General features: G+C 52.1%; 1 protein-coding gene across 1 annotated transcript; it reads left to right on the top strand.

Annotated features, from left to right (window-relative positions):
* Positions 1 to 1,127: 1,127 nt before the first annotated feature.
* Positions 1,128 to 4,291, top strand: OSH3 (Oxysterol-binding protein 3; the record flags this gene model as incomplete). Its single annotated transcript, XM_065757331.1, has 3 exons — positions 1,128 to 1,163; positions 1,282 to 1,361; positions 1,438 to 4,291. The coding sequence occupies 3 exons, from the start codon at positions 1,128 to 1,130 to the stop codon at positions 4,289 to 4,291; spliced, it is 2,970 nt and encodes a 989-aa protein (XP_065614100.1).
* Between the last annotated feature and the right edge of the window lie 9,455 nt (positions 4,292 to 13,746).

Raw genomic sequence — 13,746 nt, 5'->3', positions numbered from 1 at the left:
GTTCCGCCGCCTGGCAATCTCGGGTTAGTCGACAAGGCTGAGAATCCGTCCGACTAACGGGCGGAAAGATGGCTCTGCTATTTTACGTTACACAGGCGTTGGACTTACACCTACCTTAGGTACCAAGAGCATCCGTTCGGGGTAGGCTATTTTACCCGTAGCTACTATACTTACTAACACACATACATACGCGGGTTGCCGTATCGCGTCGTGTCCATTATGTTGGCCCCCGCTTGGAGAATACTACGTACGCATCGTCCGCCTATTGTTGACTTGATCTACGGAGTAATACCTTAGGTAGTTCTCAACTGGCACATGCTTGACATACATGCGAGTTCCATAACTTTCACCTTACCAACACAACGGTCCCCCCGCCGCATTGGTTAGCGTAAAACAGCCTAGCCTCAACGTCGGGGCTCTCGTCCTCCACCAACCGGGCACCTGCCACCTGCCTTCGCCCGCGCGGCCGTCCGCGGCTTACTTGTAACTTGGCACGCCGGCACAACCGCACAGCCCGTTTGTTGTCAGGGCCAGCCAGTCACAAGCCTCACTTTCTTTTTCCGAATGACTTCCCTCCCCCAACCAACCGTTCAGCGGCCAGGGTACACCTCAACCTGCGCGCCTGTAAAAAATGTGGTGGTGGGGGTGAGGTGCGAGGTGCGAGGTACGAGGTACGATGTGTGGCTGGGTGGTCTTAGGACGTGGGCCGCTGAGTGAGGTGTTCAAAAAAGACATCCCACACGAATAAAGTACCTGATTGCCCGTGCTGGTGGGCCATGTCCGCGGTGCTCTCAGGTCCGTTCCGCGTACTTTATGTACCCGTACTCCGTACCCGACCTTATTAGGCCTGTACCTGGGGGGGGGAGCTCACCCACTTTGACATGCTGCAGCAGCTCTATGTACCTACCTCCGACCAGGGTGACATTTGTTTCTCCCGCAGCATCCATCTCTCTCTTCTCTCCCTCTCATCCCATTGAAGTATTTCCAAATCTCCTTTGCCATCCACACCATGCCCCTTCAATAGCTTTGCGACCTGCACTGGAACGAGAACGTAAACGGATCCCTCAATTTCGAATTCCTTTGCGAAAACCTGCCCACGGCTTGAGCTCCCATCCTAACCCGCAAAAATGGCGGGCATTGAGCAGTTGGAGATCCATAGCAAGGTACGTGAGTCGTCATTGTCCCCGGCCTTCCCCTTCCCCCTCCGCCGCCTCCCTGGACCACGGGCAGCGGCGCATCTTGATGCTTCTCTTCTCGATGCTGATAGTCTCCTCCAAACAGTCCTATATCGTGCGTTGGGTCAAAGTCGACGAAGGCCACACAATATCTTGGAGTGTCCAACCACACAAAAGTCCATGTGCGTACCTCTGAGAATCCCTTACCCCCCTTCTACATCTCTCCTCTCCTGTGTCTCCAATTCCGACACGTGCTTACCAGTCGCCGAGGCAGTAACTTTGGAATTGTGAAGCACCCCGGAGCTGGCGCCGCCGGCCTCATTACGAATCAGAACGACGATGCCGCTGCCCCCGGATCTTTTACCTCTGGTGTCGCCGAGCCCAAGAAACCATTTGCCAGGAGGGATTCGAGCACAGCCGAAGAGCAGCTCGCCAACAAGGGATTCATACCCATAAAGTGGCACGGGAAATGCGATGCGGATAAGGTATCGACCGGTACATGGGATGTGCCAAAGGGCCAAGGCGGCATGTTCGGCTTGGTGTTCGACAACACCTTTTCGAAGCAGATCTCCAAGACGGCTACCTTCGTCCTTCTCACCTACCCGACTGGTGCACCGCCGCAGACCACAGCCCAGAACTTCCCGAATCTGCAGGCCGGAGCGAATGCGAACACCAGCAAGACGAGTTTACCTCAGATGAGCGCCGTCACGTCTGCCTCTCAAGACAGCCTCCATAGCCATGTTGCCGCAGGACGCCCGACGTCAGCATCCGGCCGCAGCGATGGAAATGCCAACTACCATACGGGAATTCTGCATAAGAGACGGAGGAAGAAGGGCCAGGGTTATGCGCGCAGATTCTTCTCGCTGGACTATTCCTCTTGCACCCTCTCGTATTACTACAACCGCAATTCGTCAGCACTCCGCGGTGCTATTCCTCTCAGTCTTGCTGCCATCGCAGCCGATGAGCGCCGTAGGGAAATTAACATTGACTCGGGCGCCGAGATCTGGCATCTGCGGGCGTCCAATGCCAAGGAATTCAACGATTGGGCCAAGGCCTTGGAAAAGGCGAGTCGCGCAGCGAGGGGCGTGGAGGAGCAGCAACCCAACACACTCAACCCCAGAACAACGCCTCTGAGGGTCAACACAACACATTTGAAACCTACGCAGTCAAGCTTGGAGGAAGACCGCGAATGGCAGCAGGTTGAGACCCTAGTGAGTCGCATGGTCGGCACCAGGGACGCTCTTCGTCGCCTGGTTAAGGACATGTCGAACCAAAGGCCTGTCAGCATGGCTGCTTCCACATTCTTGTCACCAGGCACCTTGGGTGAGGAACCGGACAGCTATTTCTCACCTCCCGCAGCGACAGAGCAGCCGCAAAGGCGCCCCTTCTGGAAGCGCAAGTCAAGTAACGCCACGCCGACAGCATCCACGCCCCAAGCCCATCATGCCGCCGCCGCTGCTGCTCTCGCTGTTCCCTCTCCGGGTACTGTCACGACGACAATCAGTGCGAATGGACCTCGCCACTCAAAGTCAAAATCCAAATCGTCTGTCCACGAAGAAAAGAGCACACAGGAGCATTGTGCGGCACTTCTTAACGATCTCGACTCCGTTGTGTCCGAGTTTACGACATTGATTGTGAACAGCAAGCGACGGCGGTCCCCCGCTCCCCTCTCTGCAGCACCCTCTAGAAGAAGTATGGAGACAGTTTCGACGGAAGAGTTCTTCGACGCAGAGGCCGGGGAGACGAGCTCTCAGATCGTGAGGATCGCTCAGAGCGAAGACGAAAGCCCAGACTCGGATGCGGATGAACGCCTGAGTGACTCTTCATCCATCTCATCAGCACAAGAGGATGAGGCTATAGGCGCAGAGGACACCGATTGCTACCCAGCGAAGCCCAAGAGCTTATCGCCGTTGCCGGTGGACATCTCCGTCGAGAGACGAACCAAGGTTCCGCCGGCTTTGGTGCAGCCTCCCAGTCTGATTGCGTTTGTGCGGAAGAATGTTGGCAAGGATCTTAGCACGATCAGTATGCCCGTATCCGCGAACGAACCTATATCACTATTGCAGCGCGTTGCAGAACAATTGGAATACGCCCAGCTGCTTGACCAAGCTGCTCAGCAGAAGGAGGCCAAGGAACGCCTTCTCTACATCACCGCATTCGCAGTGTCGCAGTTTAGCACTGGCCGTGCAAAGGAACGCGCTATCCGGAAACCCTTCAACCCCCTTCTGGGCGAGACATATGAAATGCTACGAACCGAGCAGGAAGTGCCAGGAGGTTTCCGTTTGCTTGTTGAAAAGGTTTGCCATCGTCCCGTCAGACTCGCCATGCAGGCCGACTCTGCCAGCTGGTCTTTCAGTCAGTCCCCCGCACCATCGCAGAAGTTCTGGGGCAAGAGTGCCGAAATCACTACGGAAGGTCGCGTTCGTGTCGCGCTTCGACTCCCTGATGGCACGGATGAGCTGTATTCATGGACCCATGCCACGATGTTCCTGCGCAACGTGGTGATGGGAGAGAAGTACGTGGAGCCCGTTGGTGTCATGCAGATCTGCAACGATTCATCCGGAGCCAAGGCCTCGGTCGAGTTCAGGAGCAAGGGAATGTTTGGCGGACGAGGCGAAGATGTCCAGGTTGAGACATACGGACCGGACGGGGTACACACCGGCAGCAGCCTCTCCGGCACGTGGACCAGCGGCCTCCGCGTCGTCGAAGCAGGCAAGGCGGCGGGCCGGCAGATCTGGAGCGTCGGCAAGCTCGTTGACAATGCGGCAAACACCTACGGAATGACCACCTTTGCTGCGGCCCTCAACGAGGTGACGGAGATTGAGAAGGGCAGGCTACCCCCAACGGACAGCCGACTCCGACCGGACCAGCGTCTGGCCGAGAAGGGCGACCTAGACCAGGCCGAGGAGTGGAAAGTGAAGCTGGAGGAGGCGCAGCGCGCCCGTCGTCGGGTGCTGGAGGAGAAGGGCGAGGAGCACAAGCCCAAGTGGTTCGTCAAGGTCGGCCAGGGCCCGGAGGGCGAGGAGGTGTGGAAGCTGAGAACGGGCAAGGACTCATATTGGGAAGAGAGGTCCAAGGGGTCGTGGAATGGGTTGGAGGAGATTTTTGCTGGGTAGAGACGGGTGGCAAGGCTCATGGCCTCTTAGCAAAGTGAAGCGCAGAAGCGGTTCCCGGGCGTTTTCGGGCGGGTTGTTTGGCCCTACCCCTCCACTTCCCTCCTATTCGAATTCTTCTTCTGGATCATGATGGTGATTTTTTCCTTCGAGAGGTGGTCGACGATGGCGCGTTGGCGAGCTAGGACGAGAAAGGAAATGGCTGTTTTTGGGTGTTTGGACTTGTGTTCTCTCTCGCCCGTGTGAGTCGCTTTACGTGATTGCTGCCGCCGTTTCCCCAATCTCCTTCTCGGACGCCCAGTTTCGACCATGTGCGGGACGACTACTGGACGACTGTTTGATGTTCGGTCTGCAGGAGGCACAGCGAGGTCTTGGCAAGGCGATGAGGATGGATAATAACCAGAGTTGGGCTTGAGCTTAAAAAAAGGTGGTGCAGAATTCAAAAGGGTCGAGGTAAAGAGGAATGCTGCAATAGATTGGGTCTATCCCGTGAGGTTTAACTAAGTGAGATGGATAGGCTTGAAGATCCTAAGAGATCATACTCCTGATAATTTTGGGTATCCTCTGACATGGAGTGGTGCCGGGAAAGATAGCATCGTTGGGTCTCTATGAGATACATCTACTCTAGCGTCTGCTTGTATACCTCACTTAAAGGGGGCGCGAGTATTCTTTGGCTGGCTTGCGCATTGCTGCCCCAATGAGCTAGACAGCAGAGTGTTTGGCTTAGGTTTTATAGTATAAGAGGTATCTTTGATTTTTGTTATAGAAAAGCTTTACATGTCGAAATATGCCTGCTCAGGCGGGCACGGCACTGTGAAAGCCTGTGTCTACACTGTTTCTACTGTTGCTGCCTGCGTGAATTATGGATATATCAATGTAATCTTGGCTTTTCCCATGGCCCGGCCAAGGCATTGGTTTCTAGGAGCTCTAGTCCCCTTTAATCTCTTGTATCATCTCTGATGAATACGTGAGCTTCATACGATGCGACCTAATAAAGGTAGTTCTTTCTTGTCATCTCATCCTTTTTGTGTTCCACGCATTGTCGGGGACGAATATGCTTAGTTCTCACGATGATGAGCAGCTAAGAAGGGCACGGGTGTAATTATGTGGGCATCTATAGAGCAGAAGAAGCGCCATCACAAGTGACCATTCTGAAGCTACTTATGAAGCAGCATCTGGAGCACCAGGCGTGCTCAAAATGCCACAAGAATGGATGCCAATTGTTGCGTAGTCACCCACACAGGTTGAGGCGAGTGTGAGATTAGTGTGCTGTATGGCATAATATATAAAGGCTGGGTAGCCCGGACGGCGTAGCCAAGTCTGTTTTTAACATAAGTTAATATCCTGGAGAGGATGTGACGATTATCCTGGATAGGTAGCTGGTCAGCGAGCGTTTGGATCGTCCTTGCGGTAGGTAGTTCATCTCGACTGTACTCATGATACCAAAGCGACGAGGCGCTCATATGAAGGGTTAAAGTAGTAAAGGTGGTCAGGATGCTCAGTATGGCCGATAAATCCACCTCCTCGTTAGCATTTCTAGTAGAGAACGTAATTGGCCTGTGATACGTATTGGACACGAACTATCGAAACGTATTGAATGAAACTAGGAGACTGTAGCTTGTACTAAGAGGGTTGGACTAAGGATTTGGCTTATAGGGAGAACTATGCCCGACCAGCACCGTCAAGATCTACATCAGTCGTATACTGGCCCATACTGTATACGAAACTGTGAGAGATGTCTAATTCAGGATGGTGCCTGCATGAAGCTTCCCTTTTTAGGGTGCTTATGTACACAAACAACGACGAAGCCGACGATCTCCCCTTTTCGCTGGACAAAACCCCTACTAGAATCTTAACCCCGAAGACTTCAAGTGGGAAGAAGAGACTTGTGTCCTCAGCAATACTTCGACAATAATGCTTCACTAAAGGACCCCAGCTTCATTGTTTCAAATCACATCGCTCGCCGCTGAGACTCTATGCCTCGACCGAAGATGACTCGCACCCGCTCCGCTTTCCCCGCCGTGAACCCCGGTCCGGGCGGGAAACCCGGGGGGTTGCCCAGGCCTCTCCCGGGCACCTGTCCAGTTATCCACAGCACCGGGTGCGAATATTTTTGAGTTTTTTTTCATAAACTACTCGGAACTCGAGACCGATAATGCCAAGAGAAAAAAGCACGGAGAAGCCCGATAGAATGAGATGGCTAGGGGGGCCAGCCTAGGGCTGAGGGAGATGCCCCATTTTACGTACTCAGTATTACGAACCTGCGTGGTTCGAATAAAGTAGAAAGGACTGCCGAGTTGGCCAGTCTAATTGATTGATTGACGAGTCAGTCTAATGGCACGGAGCCATGGGCCATTTTTGCCTACTCTCTTGACGCTAAGGAAGGTTTAATAGACTGATTATCTAGGGGTTCTGGAGCAGTCCGAGTTGAAAGGGAGTGCCTTTGGGAACGCTAATACTTTATATATAAGCTTAAGGAAGTAAGCGCGTCAGAAAGTCTGCTTCATACCATCCAGGGTTTTTTTCGTATTCAACTTTTCATTCCTAGCAGAGTTCCCAAGCAGTCTCAACTACATTCTTCACCAGTTATAATACCCTTTTGTCAACATGCGTTTCTTCCTCGCTTTCCTCCTCGCTACGATGCAGCTCTGCGGCGTCAACGCCATCTTGCGCCTCCAGAAGTGCGGCACGGCGTTTGACAAGAACGTAAGTCCTCAGCACAACTCAACTCGAGGCAACTATCCTAGCCGCAGGAAGAGTTCTGTCAAGGCCAGGCCCATCTGGCCTCCTGTCTCGTGTACGCGCGAAGCGTTGATGCTAATTGGCCGTGTAGTGGGTGTCAAACTGCAGTCCCGCGGATCAGGATGGCTGCTATGGCCTTTGCAGCAACAAGGTAAGTCTTGCGCCAAACTAGTCCTTCTTGCAAAATAGACTCTGCTCGCGCTTGCGTGTGGGTAAGAGAGCATTCGGCTGACGTTGGACGTAGTGCCGGACTGCTAGTGGAAGATGGATGGCGAACGGCGCCGACTGCGACTGCTACTGTTAGGAGAGTGACAGTGGGAGCGCGATTTTACATCGTAATAGATAGCATATCTTCTTCTCAATAACACAAATCACACTTGCTTTGGAAGCATCGTTTAGAGCAGGCTACGTGAACCGAACATCATCACGAAGTCCCCATGCTATCGGCAAGCATTCTTGCCGCGACGTTCTTTAGATGCGCTACGCTTATGACTCTTAGGCTTCCTTACTTGAAGCCACGGATAAAGTCGCCTTGGTTCGCTAAAACGCATAATCAAGCCTATAAATACATCCGAGAATCGTCCTGCTCTTGCGGGCCCTACCAAGCACCACCAGTTCGACGGCATCCCAGCGACAACGTTGAACTCGGCCTCAGAGCGTTATTGGCCAGCAATCGTTACTGACTTATATTGAAAGAACGCATCACATTATATAAAAGAGTCTCACTCACTTCTCCTTCTAACACCTGCCGCACTCCACTACCAATAAAACGACACCTGTACCCCAGAAAATACCATGCAGGCCAACCAAGAATTTGAGAGCAAGGAAAGAGCTAGAAACCCCTAAAGAGAGGATTGGGTACTTTTGAATCCAGTGCGCCTTCCTACCTTTCGTTTAGCGCAATCCGTGCCGCGTGTCGTGACACCGACGTCCTTCACTCACGACTCACACCACAACCACCAAAAACTCATCAACACCACCCTCTCTTCACGACAACTCAAAAATAAGCGATGCAGGACAAAAGGGAAACTCCTCGACGGGAATGACAAGCAGACATCCATACCACTAGACTATCGGGGATGCTGTTGTGATCGAAGACCTTCTCACAATGACTATGGCGGGCGACGACTCCACCGCACAAAGCGGACCTGATGGTGAGTGGGAACAGAAGAGATTCATTTGAGATAGTTCAATGGAAAGAGAAAAGATGAGAACGGTGGGAGAAACGGGCTGAGAGATGAGTTGATCACAGGTCTTGTGCACCAAACATTCGGCCGTCTCGCATCGTGATTGATACCAACTCAACCAACTCGACATACCAACAAAGTAGAGACGAGATTGCAACCTGAATCAGCTGGAAGCTCTTTCTGAAACCCGTCTCGCTGAGCTTTCATCCAGTAACTACAACTGAGAAATCAACTTTGGCCAACCTGCATCAAGCCCGGAGGAGAGTAGAGCTAAGCTACGCATAGAACACAAATTGATAGATCCAGCAGTTCGAGCTTGCTTTCAATGAGCCTTCACGAAGGGGCGTATTCATGTTATTCCGGCATCTTCGTCTCAACCTAGAGTGCTCTTCTTGGTTCGGCATACTCCTTCGAGTCTAACATGCTCCCAGAATTTCGCTGTGGCCCTTGGAGTTCGCAGTTTACGTAGATAGACTGGCAATGAGATTTCTGGAAATCGGGCAAGTAACAGCATGATCCAAATTTCACGTTCTTAATTGGAGTAGTTGAAGCTGTGAACAACTTGTCCTGATCCACAAGGCAGTAACTACTCTCTTCTCGTAGTGGAAGTAAATTGCTTTCTCATCGCTATCTCCCAATCACCAAAACTGCTCTCTAGAAGGTACGGGTTCGACTTTACGACTTTACGACTAAGATCGACGGGAATATCTGTTGATAAACAAGAGCTTCAGCTATCGGATGAGACTAGCGGTACCAAGGATTGATGCCTCCTACCCTACGTGATGACCCGTGGGCTGGCCACGGCAACGTTTCGTACAGCCAACTTTGCTCGACAGTCAGACTTGTTTTCATCACTCGCCAGTGAGGCCGTCCACCCTGACATCGATATCAAAGACATCTCTGAACCCGTGTTGAATTCGCCAAAGTCTTTGATCTACAATGTTCTCTAACGGCAAGTAATAATCCTCACCTAGCCGTCGGATCGACTTTCTCACTTCGTAAATTGAATAAGATGGTAAGGCAGAGCCAATGGGACGAAGTAGAGTAAAGCCAGCGCTGCGGTTAGCACAGCGGGTGAGAGCGATGACTCCGTTGTTTTGAGCAAACTTTCCTCAGTCAGCTGTAAGTTGTTCAGAGTCGGGCAGACTCCATCAGCTTACGGTTGTCGTAGGAGTGATGGTCATTAGGGCCGCAAGAACCAAAGAAGGGGCTAAACGAACCACCCTCGCAACCTCCTACTCACAATAACCTCCCTCTTAAGGTAAATAGCTCCCAGAAAGCCCTGGCATGATTCAAGAAATCTACGCAAGTCACATTAAGCCAAGTTCAAATCTAACCTATGAGGTAATTTGACCAGCGGAGCTCCGTCGGGGAGGACGACACGTCGTGATCACGATCAAAATTGGGATCAAAGAAGAGAAACGCTTGAGCTCATTGAGTGTAAGCTTGTAGTCCAAGGTCCCCTCTTACCTTCCATTTTTAAAGTTGATAGGATTCTGAGTCCTCACCAATGGAAGTGATTTGGAAGCCTTCTAGTGATGGAAGGAAGAAGTTCAGATGATGGGTCGCGGCTCATCGCTCTTACGGGATGAGATGTCTGTATACCCGAGGTTGAAATGGAGGTATTCTGTCTTTCATATGCTGCCAGCCGTCATGGAGATGCAGAATCAATGCGGGAAATGGATGTTCAATTCTCTGTAGTCAAGTCGTGAGACTTAGAAATCATCTTTGCCCTGCCGTGATTCAGGGAAAACTCCGAGTTAGTATCTTTTACGCATGTTTCGAGCTCATGACGAATGAACTGTAGGAGATGTTATGAGGAATCGATTTACTTCCTGTGTTGCTGCGAAGGACGGAACCCAATTGATTAAGGAACAGTCGGGGGGGCGTGAATGGGAATCAGCATCTGCTCTGGGTAGAATGTTAAATGTGGAAATGCCTGGATGCTTAATATTGGGCAGACGGAGCTACCAGCTTCTCGAGCCCGAATCATAGAGGCTTTAACTTGGCAGAGACTCCTTAATTCAAATGTCTCGATGCTCGCTTTTGTGAGAGACGATAAGTCTATTCAACTGAGTTCTCGCGGAGGCACCTCAAATATCATCTCTGGGCCAACTTCCCTCGCAACTGAGAGATTCCGCGTTCAGGATTCCAGCTGCACCCTAATTAACATCATGTAGCCGTCGACCGCGACCAGCCTCTAGGGAAAAGCTACATCGCAGAAAAGTAAAGAATACAACTTCTCTCTCAAAGCACGGTCAACCAAGACCTCGTGTTCGGAGCGGTGGGGACACTGGGTCGCCCGCCCGCTCGCCCGCTCATCGACCTTCCACCATAGGTCTCGACGGGCGACATCACCGAGTCATCCCGGGATCCGTCGTCGCGGCGACGAAGAGGTCCCTCCACCGCGGTTCGCTTCTTATCCCGTATCGAATGAGAAAGAACATACGATGTGCTAAGAGACATCTAAGTGAACAGGGCAGAAACAAAGGCAGCAGCGGTCGGTGCCAGACATCGTATTACGCAAGCAAGTGACCGAGCGAACGCTGGAGGAATCGGTTTCAGATTATTCGTAAAATCTGACTTTGTGGGGTCCCTTAGTGTCGAGAAAAGACTAGGTTGTTGAAGCACAGAGTGTGTGTTGCGATCAAAGCGTGCCGAGGAGACCCTGCCTCGTGGTTTGCCGGGTGTCAAAGCAACAGTCGAACTGCCTTGGGGATGTTGACAGCAGCCAAAGGCATTTTTCTGCAAAAAAAAAAAACAAAAAAAAAAATAGGATTAGTACTGTTCCCCGCGTATACCGTCGGGCTGATCACTTCTGTCTAGGAAGCACGGAGCCGTGGAGAGTCCCTTGCGGTGACCAAGTTTTCCGATGGAAAATTCGGGCTCGCTCTGGGAGCGGAAATTCGCAGTCCTACCAGTGCCGTATTGCCGTGTCAGAATGACTGGCCTAATGATACCTAGAAATCACCGCAGGACTCTCGGGCTCCCTCAACTTTCAATCGTCAAGTATCGAGCTGCCGAGCTATCGAGGACTCGGACCTAATAGTGGGACCTCCGGGGGTTGCCCCGATATCCCCACATTTCCGGGTCAAGAACTCGGCGATCCGGTCGGGAGTTGCTAATCGGCGCGGAGGCTTTGAGGAAGCGCAGCTCAGAGGGCCGGGCGATCGACTTAATCAGGCGACAATTTTGCATGTTGATCCAAGACACTAGGCGCCACTTGTGGTCAGCGGCCTATTGTTCCGACGTAGGACATTGAGAATTGTCAGCCAGCCCTCCAATCCATATTGGCCATCATCCTTTGGCTGCGTCAATCAATGCCCTGCAACCTCAAGGCCGTTGAGCAATGGGGCCGCCAGCTGGGCGCTCTCCTCGCTGTAGTAGGGCATCGATAAGCAATAGGCAATTCAAGTAAGCTGAGTGTTGAATGGACCGACTTCTCGTTGTTGTCAGCCACAGTGGTGAGGACGGGGACCAGGGGTTCCTGCAAGGCTCGGTGAATGATAGACGCTAGGGGCGGGATGCTTCCCATCCATCCACTCACGAGGCAAGGCTTGGCCGCTAAGCGGCGCGCTCAGCAATATTTCCGTCTAGGGCGTATGCACGATGCTGAGGTGTGCATCAGCCTCTGCGTTGCATCTGCGTCTAGGTACTGTCCGCAAGGTGTTGTTGCCTTGAAAGAGGAGCCTTTGGGTAACTTCACCAGGATCATAAGGAAGCTGGATATGTCGGGCTCGGCACTCAAAACAGGCGGTGTCCAGGGGGGGGCATCGAGCTGACCGTATTTCTAGATGTTGACGCCTCCACTTGTATCAATGTTCAGCGTTGATTGCTGATTAGCCGTAAGCCGTCAAACAAGATCATTGTCTCTGTAGGAATGCACAACTTCGCTAGCTGCATTGAAATGCTGCATTCTCGGGCGCCTGACATCGAGGTGCTTGAGCCACCAATATGAGTTGTACAACACGAGTATCACTTATACTCATTGCTGGAGTTGGATGAGATACCGAGGTTTTGGGCCAGCGGTGTTGAGGATACCTCTTTGCTAATTGGACGCGAGCTTTGTTACACCAAAGTAGTAGAGCTGGGCTTACCTAGGTACACCGTTCTCAGTCTGAGATGACTTGAAAGATTTCGTTAAGAACGTACTTAAATGACACCAGCCGTTGAAGCTTAGTTAGCAGGAAGAAGAAACACGGCTCAGGCTGGCCACAGGGGATACGACGAGCTAGGACGGTCCGGTTGGAGCGAGAAACAGCGACGAGCTAGACGGCAATACGCGCAGTGAGAACTGCAAAAGCGAAAAGAATCACCAAAGAGAGACATTTGATCTTCTATAATCAGTGCATATGCGCGTATAGAATCCCTCTGCTAAGTGGCTCAGCTTTTTGGTAAGGGCTGGGGTTATCAAGCCTTTTCCCGATCCATCCAGCTCAGCTTTGCTTAGGCTCCTCCAGTGTGCAGGATTCTCGACGCCCCAAAGCAGGTTTGACGTGTTCTTTGAGGGATCTTTTCTTACGTGCATGAAGTAAAAGAGGCTCGTAAGGTCTGGCTTAAGCCAACACTTTTCTCCATGTAATGGTGGTGGAGGTACCTCAACTAACATGTGTAACAGAGAACTGTAGACAGACGCCGCGGCAATGGCCCGTGTGGTTCAGAAGCTTTAGCAGCGCAGATTTGGCCATCCGATCCAACGGAAGCCGCGGGCTGATGTGTCTTGGATGGACGGTAACCTCTAGACGCGCCGTTCGGACCAGGCTGGCGAGCGACAGAATTGTATGCTGTCAAACGAGTAGCCATTCTTGGGCGGACCAGGGGGAGTTGATTAGTGGTGAGTGGGCCATCAGGCGAGGGGGTAAATGCCACTAGGCTGTTAGCCCAGGGCATGCTTGACAACTCGGGAGCCCGGAGCTCTTATTAACGTGCTGGCTAGGGCCATGTCATGACAAGGCATGTCGCATTTAATTAGCGGGCAATCAGATGGATGGGCGATCTGGGTCAAGGATGCCGAGGGTGTATTGCAACGGTATCCAAGTAACAGTGCTGCAGGTGCCGAAGTGGTGTTCGCATCTCGCCTTAGCCCTTGGATGGTGTGGCTTACGAGCCACCTGAAAAGCCAGGGGGCTGTTCTGTTAGACTGTAGGGATAGTCGTGTTCGGTGAGGTAGATGATCGCACCCCACAACGACAAACAGATAATGGTGAGTAGTGAGGGAACCGACTTTGCAGTTGCAGACGGCTGAGAAACTGCCGGTCTCACTCGAGAACTGTATGCAGTGCCATGAACTGGACACGGCCACACGGTAGGTATGTACACTTTAAGTGGCGTTGGCGTTTCTATTGCGTGATAACCAGAGATCATCAAACCCGCAAAGTGTGCCAGACGCGGATGAAGTCCGTGGCCTTGTCATTTCTGTCAAACCGAATGATGTTCACTGTTCAGAAAGGTTCAACCTTTTGATTAGGTGAACCTAGTCGCCATTACAGGGCCAACGAAGCGGTCCACGGGATAGTCTTCGAAGAGGGT

Source organism: Colletotrichum fioriniae (assembly GCF_027942845.1).
Source record: "Colletotrichum fioriniae strain IMI 355084 chromosome Unknown scaffold_5, whole genome shotgun sequence".
Classification (NCBI taxonomy): domain Eukaryota; kingdom Fungi; phylum Ascomycota; class Sordariomycetes; order Glomerellales; family Glomerellaceae; genus Colletotrichum; species Colletotrichum fioriniae.
Note: the sequence above shows the minus strand (reverse complement) of the source record. Positions and strands in the feature narration are given on the sequence as shown.